Source organism: Octopus sinensis, linkage group LG4 (genome assembly GCF_006345805.1).
Source record: "Octopus sinensis linkage group LG4, ASM634580v1, whole genome shotgun sequence".
Taxonomy (NCBI): domain Eukaryota; kingdom Metazoa; phylum Mollusca; class Cephalopoda; order Octopoda; family Octopodidae; genus Octopus; species Octopus sinensis.
This window is the reverse complement of record NC_043000.1, coordinates 23,935,159-23,955,593: the sequence shown is the minus strand read 5'-3', so window position 1 is coordinate 23,955,593 and position 20,435 is coordinate 23,935,159. Positions and strand designations below refer to the sequence as shown.

The 20,435-nt window shown below is 34.1% G+C and overlaps 1 protein-coding gene across 1 annotated transcript in view; it reads left to right on the top strand.

The window, feature by feature from the left end:
* Window positions 1-20,435, top strand: part of LOC115210655 (arginine and glutamate-rich protein 1) — a 30,501-nt gene that overhangs the window by 8,177 nt on the left and 1,889 nt on the right. Inside the window, exons 2-4 of the mRNA XM_029779309.2 lie at window positions 6,201-6,311; window positions 13,363-13,588; window positions 19,376-19,459. Coding sequence (XP_029635169.1) covers window positions 6,201-6,311; window positions 13,363-13,588; window positions 19,376-19,459 — 421 coding nt within the window. The remainder of the gene's footprint in view (window positions 1-6,200; window positions 6,312-13,362; window positions 13,589-19,375; window positions 19,460-20,435) is intronic.

The window sequence follows — 20,435 nt, the reverse complement described above, 5'->3', positions numbered from 1 at the left end:
TCCAGACACCTTATCACCACCATCCTTTCTCTTTTTTCAGCTTGTCTTTTAGATGTATCTCATCTACTGCAAAACACCTGTTCCTATCCTTCTATCACAGTGCTCTGCAACTGGTATGCTGCAGCACACTCATGTGCCATGAGACGATGCTAGGTGTGCCACAGTGTAACCTGAATATAATATTTTCCCTATACTTTTAGTTATATTTTTAGTTCAGGTGTGTGACTGAATTTTGAAAACAATATAACTGTACCGTAAGTGAAAAAAGGTTGCAGAGCACTGCTCTATCGTACTATTGCTTTTCAACACCTAGCATAAAGCCACCTCCCTCAAAAGTACACCCTTTTCAATCGAAGAGTTTTGGCTTGTGAGCTACTTGGTGACCTCACTAGTGCTGGTAACACAAAAAAAAAAAAAAGCATCCAGTGCACTCTATAAAATGGTTGGCATTAAGAAAGGCTTCTAACTGCAGAAATCTTGCCAAAGCAGGCATGGGAGCTCAATGCAGTCCTCTGAGCTGTTGGATCCTACCAAGCCATCCAAGCCTTGCCTGCATGGAATATGGTTTTCTGAATGATGACAATAACAATTATATTTCATAGGAGCATTCATCATCTTCATCATTTAACGTCCGCTTTCCATGCTGGATGGTTTGACTGAGGACTGGCAAGCCAATGTTATATCAGTGATGGTAACAAATGTAAGAAGTCAGTATTTAAAAAAAGTTGAGATGAAATTTGAATTATTTCTTTTGTTTCTGCAATCTTGGATTGATATCTTATTTGTGTTAATTACGTGTCATCTATCTAACCATCTAAGCTTTGTTCTACTTACTACTTTTATTTTGAAATCTTCATCAATTCCTTGTATTCTACAATACTTTACATCCAACACTTCTATTCTGATTGCTAATTATGATAGTACATACAACATCCTTTGTCCATGCTGGCATGGGTTGGACAATTTGACCAGGGCTGGCAAGCTGCACCAGACTCCAGTCTGATTTGGTATGGTTTCTACAGTTGGATGCCCATCCTAATGCCAACCACTCCGAGAGTGTAATGGGTGCTTTTACGAGCCACTGGCACAGGTGCTATTTGTGTGACACCAGTATCTGCCGCAACTGCGATTTTACTTGGCTTGATGGGTCTTCTTAAGCATAACATAATGTCGAAGATCTCAGTCATTGTCTCCGTGAGGCCCAATGCTCGAAAGGTGCTTTTTATGAGTCACCGGCACAGATGCCAATTACATGGCACCAACAACTATTCTAAACCAAAACATTATCTACTTCTGCACTTAGATTATTCAAGTTATTATTTTTATATCCAGTGGAATAATACCTTAATTTTCTAAACTCTTTAATACTCTTTCTTTGATAGCTCTATTTCATGCATGTACACCATCCTCTGAGACATGTTAAATAGTCTATCCTTCATAAGAGAATTCTTCAGTTTTCAACAGAGCAGTTACCAAAGCTTGTACCACTCAAATAACAACCTACTAGACACAAAGTTTTTGCTAGCTCAACTTCAGCTCAAATTAAACTACTTGATAAATATTTTATAATTGGCAGCCAGCTGTAAAAACAATTGCTTCAAACAAAACCATTCCACTCACTGCCAGCAAAGAAATGTGGGTGTAAAACAGTAGAATTCTATTATCTAAATAAATCTATCTATTTACACTTAAGAGAATGTATTTATCATCTTCAATAAATCATTTAAGATGGTGTCTATTTGATGTCTTATGTTTCTGATTAAACTACTGCTACATTTAGTATTCTCAGCCTACAGAAGTCTTGATATATATCTAATCACCACTGATTAGACAAAGTGATTAATGCAAGTTTTACTTAAAAGAAAGTTGTGACAGATGTACTTAAGTGGGAGTGACATAACTGCAGCTTCTAAGAATTTGACTGATGGTAGTAAGAAAGTCAAATCTAAGCATAGCATCATCATCATCATCATCGTTTAACGTCCGTTCTCCATGCTAGCATGGGTTGGATGGTTCGACCGGGGATCTGGGAAGCCAGAAGGCTGCACCAGGCTCCGGTCTTATCTGGCAATGTTTCTACAGCTGGATGCCCTTCCTAACGCCAACCACTCCGTGAGTGTAGTGGGTGCTTTTTACGTGCTACCTGCACTGGTGCCAGGCGAGGCTGGCATCGGCCACGGTCAGATTGGTGCATTTTACGTGCCACCTGCACGGAAGCCAGTCGAGGCGGCACTGTTTGTGAAATATAAATTAAAACCTCTTATGGGGGTTTGTGAAGTAACCTTTTTGTTTTTTTGTTTTTGCTTAATGTGATCTTATTAGGGAGGGCATAGTTGAGCATGTTTAACTCTGTAGCATCAGATTAGATTACTGTGTAATGTTTATTTATTTGCATTTGTTTTGTATTAATCCTACATTGTCTCATAGTTTCAAGATTTTGATGATGTGATTGTTTATATTTAGATTGACATAGTAGGGTAGGTGTGAGACCAGATCTGGCTGGTTTGAACATAGAACAGGTAGAATATTTGGGCTGGATATTGCTGGTTTAAATGCTAAAGAGTTAAAGATTGAAAAATCACTACCAGGTCTTGCTCATATTAAATCATTAAATTTTCAACCGTGTACGGCACTGTATACAGTTTAGTCACAAAGCTCAACAGCATTATATTTGACTTCACTTCCCAGGCTAGTAAACTGCTTTTTTATCCTACAGGATTAATCCTTTTGATATCAACCTGCCCAAAACAACCCTTGGCTTTATGGTATAAACTTTTTTTTTTTGCAGAGATCTAAAATAAGACCTTCCATCAAACTTTCATGTAAAATTATTCTCAAAACAACAGCTTAATAATGACAAAGTAATTTGAGTAAATTCTCCATTATGTTAAAAATTAATTAAAAGAAAGGCAGTATATTTCAACAGAAATATAACAAAATTTTAAGTCTCAAATATAAATTTGCACCAATTTCTATTTTTAGCCTTCCCAAGACAAAGTTTTATAATAACCAAGAAATATTTCAGTCTCTCACAGTTGTTTACCTCTTTAAGTTATAAATGTTTCACATCTTGACATCGTAAACTCCATTTACTTGATTGTGAATTCTACTATCCATAAATACTGATGTGCTATAATTCTTTCTGACCCTTTATCTTAATATTGCTTCTTTAATGAATTTTGCAAGTTTGGTACTTATTGTACTCGTATCTTTTGCCGAACTGCTAAGTTATAGGAGTGTAAACAAGCCATTGCTGTTGTCGAGCAATGGTTGGGGAACTAGGACAACGCACACACACTGCATGGTTTCTTGGGCAAGTATCTTCAGCTATAGCCTCAGGCTGGCCAAAGCTTTGTGAGTGGATCTGGTAGACACAAGCTGAAAGTAGCCTGTTTTGTATCTGTGTGTGTTTGTCACTCACCACTGCTTGACAACTGGTGAAGTGCTGGGATTGATTCGTATGACTAATATTCTTCAAGGTGGTACTCCAGCATGACTGCAGCCTAAAGGCTGGAACAAGCAAAAGATAAAAGACACAGACACCAAGCTTCCACAGCTTCTGTCAACTAAATCCACCCACAAGACATTAGTAGAAGGATACTTGCTCTAGGTCCTGCATAGTGGGATTGAACCTGAAACCATAGTTGCCAAGCAAGTTTCCTAACCTTATATGCATGCCTGAACCTGTAACCATAATTGTATGAAAATCATTTGCCAGGTACCATTTTTTGTTTAAAAAGATATTTTTCTTAATTACAGAGTAGAGATAGTTTGACCAAAGAAATCTGGAATATCAATTACAATTATAGACCTATAATTTTAAAATATAAAAAAAAAAAAAATCAACTATCAATTATTTTGCATTTCAGTAAACTTCTTGCATGTGAAGTGTATTAGTTACATTGTAACAAACTATATTGCATTAGATCTAAAATTGGTTTGTAAGAGATGTGGTAGGATTAAAGGTGGACTTATGATGACAGTATAGAGTCACTTGATGTATAACTGACAGATGTTTCAATATCCTGTAAATACAACTACATTTGAAGAGGGAGGGTTGGCAATAAGCATAAGGTGTGTAGTTAAAAAGCTGCTGTTGTTTTTCATAACAAAGCCATCCTATCTTTCTCTTCACAGGAAAGAGAGTATACGGTAACGCTGTTAGATTTAATCGTAATGTTAGACATGCTGAGTTGTCTCAGGAGATCTGAATTGATAGTTGTTTAACTGTTAACGTAAAAAGGTAAACTTATTTACATTAGTAAGGAGTAAGATGAATGATAACAAATGTTTCTGCTGATATTCAGCCTCAAGGGAGTTGTCTAACTTGCCGGAAATAGCAGTAAAATCCCATTCAGTTCACACTTTACGATTTTCAAAAGAGATCATATACCTAGTTATAATGTATCTGAAAATTGCTCTACTCTACCATCCCATTTATATTTTGTTCCCTGTTACTTGCGAGTATGCCCTGGCACTTTGCCACCATCCCTCTCCTGCTCTCTCTCTCTCCCTCTGAGTGGGTAACCATGTATCTTTACAACTCATCTGTTTCTGTCCTCATACTTGATCTCTCTCTCTTTCAATCACACACCAGATAACCATGTATCTCCTCTACAGTAAGATACCTGTTTCTGTCTCTCTGTCAAATTTTAACCTTTCATCATCTGGCACAAGATCACCTCCTCCAATACCCTTTCAAAGGATCTTTGTCTTGCAGGTTACTTGGTGACTCTGCCAGTGCTGGTGCCACGTAAAAAGCATCCAGTCCACTCTGTAAAGTGGTTGGCATTTGGAAGGGCATCCAGCTGTAAAAACCATGCCGAAACTGACCTTGCCTGTGCTGGTGCCATGTAAAATGCGCTCAGTACATTGTTGGGCTGGCTGGTTGGTGTTAGGAGGGGCATCCAGCCATAGAGACCATGCCAGAACAGACACTGAAGCCTGGGGCAGTCTTCTGTCTAGCTCGCTCTTGTCAAACCATTCAACCCATGCCAGCATGGAAAGTGAATGTTGTCATCTGAAGAACCTTTAAATCGGAAGTCTGTTGGATCAGGACTAACTGGTCTGACAAGAACCATAAGAACTAAACAAGAATTACAACTGATATTCAGTATAATCTAAGTAATGTCTCATTATTTGCATAGTTTCTAATAAATCTAAAAAATATATGTTGAAAATCTGGCTTTCATTGTAGAATATGTTGGAGAGCTGTAGAAAAAATTTTCAAAACCTAGCAGCATGGTCTAGAGTCAAACAGCGAATATGGCAAATGACTTCATGCCACTTAGGAAATGGATTTGCTCAGCATGTAGGAAATGAGTTGGTAAAAAACGTAACGACCGGTGCATGCAATAGGTAAACACTAGGATCTCTGACAATCTATCAGAGATACGAGGCTTAGACATACAGGTGGTAGAGTGAGTACTTGTAAGGTGAATTCCTAATATTGCTGGGCTGGCTCACTTGAGGGATTAATAGCATGTTACCTGTGTGATCTATTTAGTGTTGGGGGTAATTTTAGAGTGTCAGTAAGAAAGAGCTGGAAGAAAATGACAAAAGAGGTTCCTCTCTTTTGGGAAAAGACAGACAACAATAATAATTGGTTGTGAAATATGGGCATTGGATGTCGAGGAGCTGCAGAAGCTTGAGAGAAGTGTATTAAATATGACCCACTGCATGTACAACATTAACTTGTAAGGAATTCAAAGAACAAGTGAATTGAGAGCTAGGCATGAAAAGCCTCAGCTGAATAAGTGCAGAAGATCAGTGCACTGGATATGTGGTGTGAATGGACAATGTGTGTTGAGTGAGCTAGATGCAGGTACTTAGTACTGGAAAAAAATATGGGAAAAAGTAGTGAGATTGTGCATTGCTGATGATAGGGCACTGGATCAAGAGGAGTGTTGATATGCCTTTCTACAGACCCCTGTCCAACCCCTATTTGTACTGGTACCCCCCCCCCCTAAATCTCATTGAATGTAAATGTCAGTCCTAAGGTATTTCCTTCTTGCTCCAATTGAACAGTCAAACCAGAAACTATTGAAGTGTGTTATGGTAGATACTAATTTTAGGTAAAGGTTATGTAACAGTCTATTAATTACAGAATATTATATTTAATTAAAGATATGATATTGTGGATATTTCTAATATTTTTCACCTTTCAAAATGTTATTCTAAGTGTTTGTTTATATTTACAGGCGGCGATCATATTCTTCTAGTAGTTCAAGTAGTGATGAAGATCTTATTATTCGTGCTAAACGTCGGGAAGAGGAGGAAAAGAAAGCTGAATTGGAAAAACAGAGAATTTTGTAAGTTACTTTCCTTTTGATTGATGTTTTGAATTTTCTTCACCTTTTCTATTTGCTGCAGAATCAATTTGTAAATTTTCTATGCATGTAAAAGATACATTTCATTGATGAAATGACATCTAAGCCTGATTCATTAACCATTGATAATAGATATGTTGCAAATATAGACATAGTCTGTTTTAAAATAGTCACAGTTCCTTAGAGGTTCTGTTAGTATTAGAAGTAGTAGTATTGTAGCAAACATTTATATATGTCCTGTTTTAATTTGTTAAATTAACTGAGCAATAATCTTGTTGGGCTTTTAGTATAATTTAAAATGCAGTATTGCCTCTCATGTTGTGTTGGTTCATATTCCTGTAATTTCACACCTATCTGTATTAGATAAATCACTAACACCAATGCATACTCTTTATTCTTTTAGAATAATTTATGCCTGCCAAGTTAATGCAGTTGGTGTGCCTTAGTGATATTCATATAATCTTAATATCAACAATGCTGGCAGAGCGGGTGTGAAAAAGAACTTAGTACAGTTTATTGTAACATCAAAGGAGCTGCCATCTCCTTTCTGTTAACAGATGTTTTGTCTTTTTTATGTCCATGCAGTATGCCACAGTTTACAGCGTGTTTTTTTTTTCCCCAATATGATACAAAGTTCTCAAGTTTGCCCTGATTTTAATTTTCTCTGGTCTACATCTGCTGCACACTGTGCAAACAAAACACTGATATTTTAAACGGTGTTTCTTACTGCACTATATTGCATTATGAGGAGGCTGGATTCACCAATTTGTGTAACAGTGTATAAACGTGTTTATTGTGGATAGCAGGACTAAAGAAACTCCTTGATGTGACTTGGAGCCTTCTTTGCCACAAGAATAAATACAAAAGAGCATTTTGTAAAAATATGGCTAAGTTCTTGTTATTACATAGTAAACAGAAGCAGTGTATTAAGGTTTAACCCTTTAGCATTCAGATTACTTTGTCAAATGTAATGCCACTTATTCACATTGTTTTCAGTTAATCATGCATTATTCCATACCTTTGAGATTTCAATGATGTAATTGTATGTTTTTAGAATGATATTGTAGGGTTGGTGTGAGAGGCTGGATCTAGTCAGTTTGAACATAAAACATGTAGAATGTTTGGACCAGATGTGGTCAGTTTGAATGCTAAAGGATTAAGTCAGTGACATAGAAGATGGTAGCACTATGTAAAGAATTTTTAATAACTTTTTTGATAACATCCACCATGAAGTATTAGTTTGTTTGCTTGATGTCGGTTTTTCTATGCTAACAAGGGTTAGGCAGGGAGGTACTTGAGGTAGGATTTTTATGGCTGGATGCTTTTTACCTGTTTTCCAAATAAGGGAATTTTAAATCCAGAGGAATTTAGAAGCTAGTGGATAATTTGAAACAAACTTCAGTAGTTTCATACCAACTTCAAACAGTGATGTCAACATGTGTAACATTAGCTCACTGCAGATTGAAAACGTTTGCATGAAGTGACACACATGCACTTAAAACACACTTGCAAGGTATTGTTCTGCCAGGGTTGGTAGTAGAAGACACTTGCCCAAGTTGCTGTACAGTGGGACTGAATCCAAACCCATGTAGTTGAGAAATGAACTTAACCACACAGCCATGCCTACATTTAACATTATTGCTAAAAATCTATATTGATCCAAATGCCACAATTATTGGAGTAAAATTTCTTTTTCCAATTTTAATTTTTTCCTATTTAACAAAATGTTTAAGGTGTAAGTACAAAATTAGTTTAGACTCAGTTGCTAGTCCATTATCATTTGTCGTATCCCCCCTTCTGTCTATTGTTATAGTGAACTCTGATCTTTATAAATTACTGACTTCACCGTCTAAACAACTCCATCCATTGTTCTAGTTCCTACATAATACCCATACTGTTTCTTTATACCTTAAAACTATTTTGCAAACTGCCACTCTGGTCCTGTTTAGTTTCCAATACACTAACTTCTAACCCAACAAGTTCCATATTAACTACACTTACCTCAACTTGACCATCTCTTGTTAGATGTGACTTTAAAAGACAGGTTTGTTTTATAAAGTTATCCCCTTGTCAGTTTTACATTTAAACTTACAAAGACTACAAAGAATTTGGTTATGATTGCAGTCATGCAATAGGGGTTGTATGGTTGGTCGCAAAACCTTGGTGAAAATAAAGATTTTAGAACCATTGTCAAATATTACTTGGCATTTCATTAAAATTAGTATTATAAGTGTATTTAATTTACTTTAAATCAACATTTCTGATTGTGAGAGCATTTTAAATTCCACATTCTTTAATTTTGAAGAGTAAATATTACTATACTGTTGTTTCAATGAACATACATGACTTGATGCATTTTGGGTGCCCATAAACTGGATTAAGTATATATTTGATATATGTGTTTGGTAAATCCTTGATAAACAATGTTTCAGAATATTTATTTTCACTGTGGTTTGTGTTTCTATTGACTTAGTTGACTGACTGTATGACTTCCATTCTATGATTACAACCTCAGCAACTATAACAAAACTAAATATATTTAACATGTGTTTATATTGCTATTAATGAGTCTGCTAATCACTTGAAACCATAATTTTCTTTTTGTTTCATCATCTAATCCAAGATGACTAATCTATCTCAAGTTTGATTCATCTACTTTCTAAGGTTCCTTAGTTTAACTATTCTTCAACATATCCTCCGATCATCAACTCTTTCTGTTCATAACACCATCCGAAGACCCGGCAAGACTAGTCAGGCCATAACCCGTGGCCCCTACCTGGGACGTAGTCAGTCCACCTGTGCATACCTTCCTTCTTGTGACACTTGTGAAGACCTGTTGAGGCAAGTGAAAATCAAATCAAATCAAAACAAATCAAAATAGATGAACATAAATGGAATTTGTATCTTTGTGGTACCAGTGCCGGTGGCACACAAGAAAATCATCCGAACGTGGCCGTAGCCAGTACCGCATAGACTGGCCTCCGTGCTTTGGGGACGTAACAAACACCATCCGATCGTGGCCGTCCGCCAGCCTCATCTGGCACCTGTGTCGGTGGCACATAAAAACACCATCCGAGCGTGGCCGTCTGCCAGCCTCGTCTGGCACCTGTGTCGGTGGCACATAAAAACACCATCCGAGCGTGGCCGTTCGCCAGCCTCGTCTGGCACCTGTGTCGGTGGCACATAAAATCACCCACTACACTCTCGGAGTGGTTGGCGTTAGGAAGGGCATCCAGCTGTAGAAACACTGCCAGATCTGACTGGCCTGGTGCAGCCTTCGGGCTCCCCAGACCCCAGTTGAACCGTCCAACCCATGCTAGCATGGAAAACGGACGCTAAATGATGATGATGATGATCCATACACTTTATAGATGCACGTAGATGGCTCTTTATAAATTTTCCTATACTCCTTCAAACAACAATAATAATGTCAAGCAAAAGAGTAAAAAAATATATGTGGGAATTTTATTTTCCAGCAAGTTTAATTTGTATAAGTGGTTGTAGTTGTATGAGGACTTGTCATAGGAACACAATTCCCTTCAGATACTTTGACTTCATTTGTTGAAAGTAGATCTTAGAGAAAACGGTTTCAGTTTAGTGTTTCAACCTGTACTAAGCTCATCTCATCAGCAAGCTGTTTTATGGTGATGTTTTTTTTTTAACATTGTGGTTAGCTGGTTATCTGATTTAAACCTTCTGTTAAGAATACATGATCTTAGTGGAGTATATAAATCTCTAGTTCCTAAATACTCCAAAAAATGGAACTTTGAACTCCTTGAAATCAAACAGTTGTACAATTGTTTGTGTTGTCAGTTATTTTCATTAAACACTTATGCTAACCGTTTGTTTATGCATTTTTAAAACTTAGTTGATGAATAATTGAAAAGAATTTATTGCTGAATACTTTTTGATAGTCTCAGTGCAATTTCCTCTCATGTCACAAATGACTGATGAAAGCTCTGTGATTTCTTGCAGAACAACTGGCACAGATGATTTGTTTATAATGATCAAATGCTTGTGTTGCACATTAGCTCACCCACTCCATCAAATCAACATTTCCTGCACAGGGGCACAGTGTGCCAGCAATGTGAGAAGTGTTTCACCTGGTCTGGGGATCAAGGCCACAATCCTATGATAGTGAGCTACAACCTAACCACTAGACCTCATGCCTATGTACAACATTATTCAGCAGTTTCCGGAATGTACTACATCTTTCAAAATGCATGAACTTGCAGAATATCATGTTCTGATATCACCGCACCATCCTTCAGAGCAAAACTAATGTCTTGACTGTAAAATGTATGGGATTACATCCGTCTATACTCTAAGAAAATTGAAGCCTGAACAGGTGCTTGTTCATGTGAACTACATTGTGGAAAATATTACCAAAGAAATGGCTTATCTGATATTTGTCAGTTTTGCCTTCCACTGATCCTCATCTCTCTGGAGTCAATAAAATAAAGTACCAGTCAAATACTGGAGCCAGTAGTAACCCCTTCCCTCAAATTTGTTGGCCTTGTGCATAAATTAGAAACAATTAGTGAATTGAAATTTCACAATATTCGGTTAATTTAAAATAGTATTTTTATCAACACTACCATCATGATTATCTAGTATTTACATAGATTAAAAGGAAATACAATGAAAATAATAGAATTCCAGTTGATTAATCTATTGGGTTTACTGAACAAGAATAGTTTTACTGCAATGTGTGCTGTATTGTGATGACTGAGCAAATGGAGTTTAATCTTTCTGATTTTCAACCAGTATCGAAGTTGATTCGCAAATAGCCAATAATTGAACCTAAGGGGCTGCATACCTTCATTTTTATTTACTTTATTTCCTTTTAGTTTTCACTGATTTTATGTAAATTAGAAATATACTTATTTTTAATTTACTTCACTATAGTTTTTAATCATTTTACATACAACCATCATAAACAATCTAAATCTAATATTTCTCTAGATTTTGGCTTGTTGATTTTTTTTTTTAATGATGTTCTATTAACAAACTCAACATTTTTATTTACAGTTGATATATTGAAGTACATGTTTTTTTTTTAATTATTTAAATTTATTAACTGTTCATTACATCCTAATGAACAAATCCTAGATTTGTAATTTAATAAATTTCATTTACATGCCTACTTTTAGCTGGCATCTTAGAAAATAAGAATACTACTTGATAAGTCTTTATTGTAGATACAGATTTAAGGATAGTCTATAATGCTTTATTGACATTATAGATACAAGTCCTGTTTTAAAAATAACTGCTGTTAAAAATCCTTTTAAATAAAGCAAAAACAAACAAATTAAGAATTTTAAAATAATTTGTGCTTTACTGGTTAGGCTGTCCACACCTTTAATAAAAGGTAGCTTCTAATAATAGACAGCTGATTAGCCACATTAGAACATGTAGCATCAAGAAAATCTGTTTGACTGTAAAACTCTACATCCAAAATGTCCATGATTAGACCATAGCTGGAACACAAAGGAGAAGATATATTTCTAGTTAAATCTGTTTCCCTTTTTATTGATTCATGTATAGAGATAGACTTAAATTTTTATTTCTTCAAGATGCTGTAACTTGAAAAATTATTTGCTGCTGTTTCCCAAGACATTTTTTTGTCCTCATTAAGCATTTCATGTATTATATGAAAAATGATCCAATTATGTTTACGTTGGCTGAAAGAATTTCAGGTGTATTCAATATAAAAAGCAGTTAATGCCAAATAATTCTTTGAAGGTAAGTGTATTTCCTAATTATTTGTTCAATAGACAGCTGTTGGTATTCTTTGAATTAAAAAAAAATAATAAATCACCCTTTGGATCCACCATCTGAGTAAGAACTTCTCTTCACTATAAACCCTGTATACAGTACATTGGACTGTTCACTTGATGTTTTAAAATGAAATTTCCATTATTTGGTTTACAAGTACAACAGCTTCAACTCTATTTACTTCCCTCTTACTTTGTTCTAGATATCTCCCAATCCTGTCAAGGCTAGGACAGTCTGTTATGTAACATGGCATACAAAATTTCTAGTTGGTCAGGAAAGTATGGATGAAAAGTAAGATACCTCTGTTCAAATTGCAAATGTGAGATCTATTATAATCTCATGTCTTACCTTCATCTAAAGATTACAAGTAGTTTCCTATCAAATGAGTAATTACATAATTAAAAAGATTTTTTCTTAAAAAGAAATGTTCTGTAGGGTTAATATGTAACAACCCTCATAATTTTTTAAAAATGTATATTGATACTCAAAATGAAGTTTGGTAGGCTAATATACCCCATTATAAATGTTTAAATCAAACCAGTTTCATGTCCTTTCTGAAGATTATTAAAAAATTACTAAAACTTTGGTCTCACTGTATCAGCCTCACCATTCAACAGGAACTTGTGAGAAGCCATAGGCATATCTCTTTCCTCCAGACCAAACCAACAATAATTATACAAAGAAATATGTATATAGCCATTTTGACCAAATAGAACTTGACTGTTACTGAATCATTATATCTGCTGCTGCTGCTGCTTATTATTGCATTTTTTTATAATCCTATTTTCTTCTCATAAAGCCATAATTTAATTAAAATTACTCTTTGTTTCACAGATTTACTTTTACAGTAGATGTTCCATATTTCTCCTTTTGAGTTTTATTTATTCAGTATTTGCACTACCTTGTTTTTGGTCCTTACTCAGCATCAAGTCCTTTTGGTTTTATTTTTATTGTTTATAAATTAAGTGCTGTACTTAAACAATTTTTCAGCACTTCATCTTTGATTACTGGACCATTTACTGTACAAAAAAATATGAAGGATTACATTTGTTTTAATTATCATCTACCTTTAGGTGTTTATGAAGAATATTATACTGTGATGGATTTTACATATCACACTTGCAGATTTGAATAAATTAGAATAAATTCAAATTTTTAAATGAAATTTTAATTTTATTTTCATTTTCTTAAGTATTTTCTTCCAGATTGTAGTATTATATCTTATGGAGAATTTTTTTTTTTTTACCTTCATTAGAAAACAAAAGGAACTGGAAGAAAAATTGATAGAAGAGGAAGTAGCTAGGCGTGTAGAAGAGCTTGTGGCTAAAAGAGTTAATGAAGAGCTTGAGAAACGTAAAGATGAAATTGAAGCTGAGGTGATGCGACGGGTAGAAGAAGCAAAACGAATAATGGAGAAACAAATGCTTGAAGAATTAGAAAGACAACGCCAAGCTGAACTTGAAGCACAACGTCAAAAGGAGGTATTGCAAAGTTTCAGCTTTTATTTTTCTTTGCTGTTTTCCCCTCAGTTTGGTTTACTTTTCATATTTTACTCTCCAGTTCCCTAAAGAAAAACATCAGTAACTATTGTATTGATTTTTTTTTTTTTTTTTTTGTCTTTTAAATTCTAAAATTGATAATCACTTTAGGCTACATTTTGTTTTAAAATGTCTTGTCAAAGTCCTGAAGCTATGTGTGTTTTGGTAATCTTGTAAATTGCTTTTCACTTTAAATTGTTATGGCTTTAGTTCCATTAAAATTTTCTTTTTACTATTATATATCTACTTAAGTAAACTATAATGGTGTGTGTGTGTATGTATATATATATGTATATGTGTATATATATATATATATATATATATATATATATATATATAAATTTAAATTAGGTCAGCTGTATTGCAGTATTTTCATAATTAATAGTTAATTAGTTAATTATTTTCCCAAAGAAAGGCTTATTATCTAATTCTATATTAAAAAATGCCAAAACCATAATTGATTAGGACTTGGTAACACATTTACTAAATTCATGTAGGTATTTTAAATTGGGAAGGAAAAAAGTCTTTTTTTTTTTTTGTTTTTATTACAAGGAAGAAATTAAGAGTTCTTATATTTCTTTCTCTCTACTTCCTATGATAATTCATTTTTAGGTTGATATAGTTAAAAACTTTATTCTGAAAAAAAAAAAAATCATCTCTATCCTGAATGTGAACTGTTTTATCGAACATTTCTGTTCCTAACTCTCTTGTTACCGTATTTCTAATAAAATACACTGCCTGTCAATTTTTGGATTAATTTGAAGGATTTAGTAAAAATATAAGTATAACATTCTTATAACTTATATCTCCTGCATAAAACTACATGGAGGGTTCAATTTTAAATATAAACAACTTAAAAATGAACAGATTTATATTAGAGGCAGTTTGGTGTCCAAAGAGTTTAATTTAAAGAAGGAATAAAAGTACTTCCTTGTTGATATTGTGTGAGTTCTTACCACACACACACACACACACACACACGTGCAATTTGTATTTTGATCTTTTCTAAAAAGGATTCTCTCAGAACTTTAAAACACAATGTAGGAATACTTTTGAAAGAAACAGTAAACATTACAAAACAAATAGTATTGCCATTATTAAATTGCATTTTGATTTCCAATTCACAAATCATAAACTTCTTTTCAATAGTGGAAAGAGTTTGATGTACATAATTTAAAAGAAATAAATTTTCTTTTAAAATAAAATCTCATCTCTTTTCACATGTATCTTATTTGCACACAGTTTTTGATTGTTCACAATTCTTGTATTATAGATGGTTTTTATCTTTTTTTTTTCTCTCCCACTTCTTCAATCTGTGAAAGTTCAATAATAGAAATGATAATTATTGACCTGTATAATTTAAAATGTCATTTATGAAAAATAAATGGCTCTGGCTGACAAATTAAATGTTGGCTCTATAATTTAATGCTAGCCTAGTTCTGTAAAGTTGTAAATGGAATGAAAAATGTGAGGGGAAATAGGCAAGGAATCTTTTAACTGGCAGTTTATCCCCTTCCTCTCTATAACATTAAATTTGTCTTAAAATATTTAATATCTATGTTGGTTTTTCTTTTCAATTCCTTCCAATAAGATGGTTGCAGTGTTCCTTTCCTCAAGGCTGTCTTAAAGATTTCAATAGATATTTTATATAATATCCTGGTTCCCTTTTTCTATTCAGGATGATTTTTTGTTAGTTAGTTTCAAGTTTTTAATTAATCAAGAGAAAATTTTGATTTCCAAATTGTTTTATATATTCTTACTCCTTTTAATGGAATTTAAAACAACACCAATTACAACTGATTGCATATTTTCCTTTTTGTGGTTTTTGCTGAATTGGTCAAAATTTATCAACATTATTTTAGCAGTGAATATGGCCCAGAGCCCTGATTCATATCCTATTCAAATTGTTTCAACTTTGCAATAATATTCCCACTTTTACTGTCCTTTTTTTTTTTTTTTCATTGCAAACATTTTTGTTAGCATTTAACAGTCTTGTTCTTCATAAACCTCAAGCATTTTATTGATAACATCATTATAATTTTCAGTTGGCTCAGTTAACGATCTTGTCTTATTTTCTCTCACGTTTTTCAAACCAAAGTCTATGTTATCTAAATCAACTTATGTTAATGTCTTAATTATTTGTATTTGTTAGTTTTCTGGTTACTTCACTTGTGAAACTGGTTATGTACATCTTCTGGTGTTGAAGCTGTTTCTCTCTATTTTGTATGAATGGTTGATGTAAGTATGCAAGTGGCTCTTTTTTTTTTTTTTTAGTTGACAGCAAAATTAGAATCTGCATCAGTGAAGACCATTTATTTTATTTAATCTTTTAAGTTTCATTTTGTTTGTAAATTTAATTGAGGATAGTCTCTCTTTAGTTTGAATGGCTGATGTATTACACTACTTTTGCTTCACATTAGTCTTCTATCATTGGTAGCTCTATTCTGACATAATTGAGTGCTACTCTGTGAAATGAGGAATATTTGTTTTAATAATGGTTGGAATGATACAGATTCTATCTTCTTCCCAAGTAGAAAATCTTGTTCAAGAGACAGCTTTTTCCTTAAAGAAATTGTAGAAATTCCTTAAGGCTTAAATCAACGAGTTTGAATTTCTTTTTATTTTAATTTGATAGGAAACTTATAAACTGGAATTGTTTGATTTGTTGCAATACATATGTTGGTTTCTTAAAATTTGCTTCCTCTTTGGATTGCAGAACTCAAACTAAACTCAGAGCTTTGCTTAACCATTTGAAGTTTCTGATAAATGATAGTTTCTGAATGGTGTCATAGGTGCAATGTCATGGTACTGTTTTTATGTCTTGTATCCATCTGCTTTTGCATTGGCTTTTTTTTTTTTTTCCATCTTCTCATTTATTGGACTTTTGGCTGCTGAACTGTACATCCTTACCAATATTGATACAACGTGCTAAACAGTTATATTGTTGCTTTCTTTTTTTATTTTATGAAGAATAAGTTACATGCTGGAAAATATAAAAGAGCATGGAAACTGTAATGTATTTGAACTTCAGTTTTTATTCTGAAAGGATGAATATATATCCTAAAATTAACAATTGAAATTTTCCATTTTCGTTTACATAACTCAAAAATTGAGTACGTTTCCAGCTGAAAATGTTATTGGCAGTTGGTTATTTAATCCAACAGGTTTCCAATTTGTGAAAGATTTCTTTAAGCAGAAAGCTGTTTCTTGACATCTCTTTGTAAGTATTGTTATTGATTGAGCAATTCTGCTCCCATGTGTACATGCTATATTTTGGCCACACATATATCGGCATAAGTTAACTGGAACAATCATTAGGTTGCTAATGCCGTCAGACCTAATGAGAACATTTTTTTACAGTATTCAGTGATGCATTTCCAGTAAAATAAACCATACCATTGGATTCCTGCTGAAAAGATATAAAAGATTGGATATTCACACAGCTGAGGAAGTATGTAAAGTTTACACAGCCATAATTCCCTTCTGTCCTTGCTCCCTTAAATTGCTGTTTGCCCATTCTGATCTAAATGGTGCGTTCATCTCTTGTACTTCAGGGTTTAATATTACTCTATTTAGCTTTGAATTTTTCTTGACGTTATTAATAACATCTTTTCACAGATTGTCCATTCCATTGCATTGCAAGTTCTTGGCACTGGTACTTAGAATATACTTTAAAATACATGGAATTTCTTTATCAGATTTTCATTCACTCTTTTTTTTTTTCTTTTTTCTATATACTTCAGAATAAGTTTTGGTGTGCAATTCAAAACTCTACATGTTAAGGGGCTAAAACAATTTTCAAGATGGTTATTTAATGAATGTAGTTTTGACCATTTTCAAACAGTTTTAGGAAATTCTCTGCAAATTTCAGCTTGTCAGCCAATTTCTGTTCCATATTGTTTGTTGAGTGTTGCTTCTCTCTTTTTAGTTTCTTTTTGCTCCTGTCTTTTAATTTTATATTTACATTGTTTCTTTAATTTCCCATCAAACTAATGTTAAAAGAAAATGAAGGAATTGTTTTGTATAGAGATTGATATTTAGACCAAAATCTCTCTTAATAGTGTGTTAGTATTTTTTAGTAACAGGAACCCTTATCTAAGAGTGTGCAGATTGCTTCCTTCTTACACTAACCTGGGAATGTCTGTGTTTTGATATATTGGTTTATAACAAAGGCAATAATCATATGCTTGCCTGATTATCATTTAGTATTACTAAAAGCAACTTCTATTGTAGCCATTGCCAATTACGACATCTATTTATCAGTATAATTTCTTTTATAACGAATGTTAATTATTGAGAGAGGAGAATAAAAGTAAAGCACCAAGTCTTACAATCTTAGGAATTCCCTTTTTTTTAGAAATCAGTGGTAGTTGTAGTAGTTGTAGGAAAGTTTTGTTAATGCCACTTCTGACACTTTCACTTTAGAAGACCTAAAGGGATTTTGTTTTGGGTCTTTGGCCAAATCCTTTTCTTCTGTATTATGTATCGACTGCTGAAACAGTTAATACAAGCGTCGTCAATTTTTCGCTGGCCACCTCCTTATAATTACTTGCCCTTTATTACCTGCTGCTGCTGCTACTACCACTGACTGGTGGACAGTTTATTTGGTGTCTAGTTGGGGATTTTAATGGCTTTGTTTAAATATGAGACAACTGGCTGCTGCTGTGAAGTAAACAGTTTGAAGAGGAAGCATTCCTGGAAGGATATAATCGTGTCATGTGCTACAGATGTGTACCTACCTACTCTTGGGTATGTAGAAAGATACTTTTCTATCAATGACGTCACATTATCTGTCAATTCTCCGTGCAATTTGTTTAAACTATTCTTGGAGTGTAGTAGAAATTACTGCCCACAATGCAATATGTTGGGCTAATCGATTCCTTATCTCTAGGAATATGCATAAAAGTTCAACCAAAATGCTAATTCCATACTTATTTTTTTCTAAATTCATGTTTATTATAAAATGTACATTTTTTTATATAATTAATTTTAAATTCTTTAAAGTCCAACTGGTATGTATCTTTTTATTTTGACCTTTTTTTCCCCTCATGACTCTAACATATAAAAAGAAAATATTTATATTAATGTTGAGGTTGAATTGCTGTTAGATCTCATGCTGATTCTTGTGAAAAGGTTTGTAACATTGCCGCTTGTGTTTTTCTTAATTTGTTTCTCAATTATTTTTTTTTTACTTCTCCCTCTTGCCTTTTAAAAACACAAACAATTGTTACCAATGATCTAGCTCCTTTGTTTTTGTTTTTTTTCATCAAGAAACATATTTATAAATGAAAAGATGACTGATTCGGTCATCTGTATTTGACTAAACTATTTTTTTTTCTAGAGTGTTGTTTGAATGTTTGTCTAATGTGATGTGTAGCCTTTTGTAAATTTAAAAAAAATAACATCAAAAAACATATTTATTATCCCTTGCCTTTCTGTGCTGACAACAACAACAGTAATTTGAAACACCTTTGTTCTCACCCAGCTGTGCTGATGGCCACTGGTGGTGGTGGTGGTGGTGGCGGTGGTGGGGGGTATAGTGGTTGTGTAACTGCCGCTGGTACTACTGCTGTCGCTGCTGCTACTGCTACTCCTGCTGCTCTACGTTGAACTCATCCACGGCCTGTTACTTATTGTGTCATAGCTTACAGCTGATTATTTTATTCCTCGTGTATTATACAGTTTGTTTGTTATGCACCTTCGTATGAACATGGTTATCTGTCTTTGTAGGAAGAGGAGCGGAAAAAGCGAGAGGATCTTGAACGCATAATGGAAGAAAACAATAAAAAAATTGAAGAAGCTCAAAGAAAATTGGTAAGTTGGGGTCTTAGATTGTTGCTTGTCTTGATTTTATTTAAGTAAAATAGGCTCCTGTGCCGTTGGCATGTGTAAAAAGATTTGAGCGAGGTCGTTGCCAGTACCGCCTGACTGGCCCTCGTGCCGGTGGCACGTAAAAAGCACCCACTACACTCTCAGAGTGGTTGGTGTTAGGAAGGGCATCCAGCTGTAGAAACTCTGCCAGATCAGATTGGAGCCTGGTGCAGCCATCTGGTTCGCCAACCCTCAGTCAAAATCGTCCAACCCATGCTAGCATGGAAAGCGGACATTAAACGATGATAAACATAGAAGTGTGGCTTTAATTCTAGCCCAAATACAAAGTTAGAAACTGCTTAATGATATTAACATTGGATATTACTAGATGAAATATCCTAGAGTATAAGTTTCGCAAATATGACCTTGATGAAGCGTCATGGATTTTAGGAAAATGGAAACCCTATTGATTAAGCCCTGGTTAAAAAGGTTTGAGAATGCAGTCTCCATTAGCAATGATTTAGTGACTTTAAAAATGTAATACGATTGTTGAATCACTTCATGACAGATTTACATGTCAGGTGACAATAAAGTATGTCCATAGTTTATATTCAATTCCCAAGAATCTGATGTTCTCATGAGTCTTGCTGCAATGATGTTTGCCTTGCTCTGCTATTATATAGTGTTCTTAAGATGTCTATGAAAAGATTTCTTCACAGACAAAGTCCACTGCATCATGCCTTTCATTGTTGTATATACATTAAGTATGATGCACAGATGGCTAATTTCAATTTAATGTTGGCTCAAGAAACAGTTGTCGTGATAAGTTGTTTGAAATGTCATTCAATAAAAATTCATGCTCTGAATAGTATTTAACTAGAAGCCTCATGTTAGACCTTACTATCTCTGAGTATGTGGTCTTAGCTATATTAGGCTTATGTTTTTGCTGGGATCACATCTTATAGCCTGAACCTTCTCT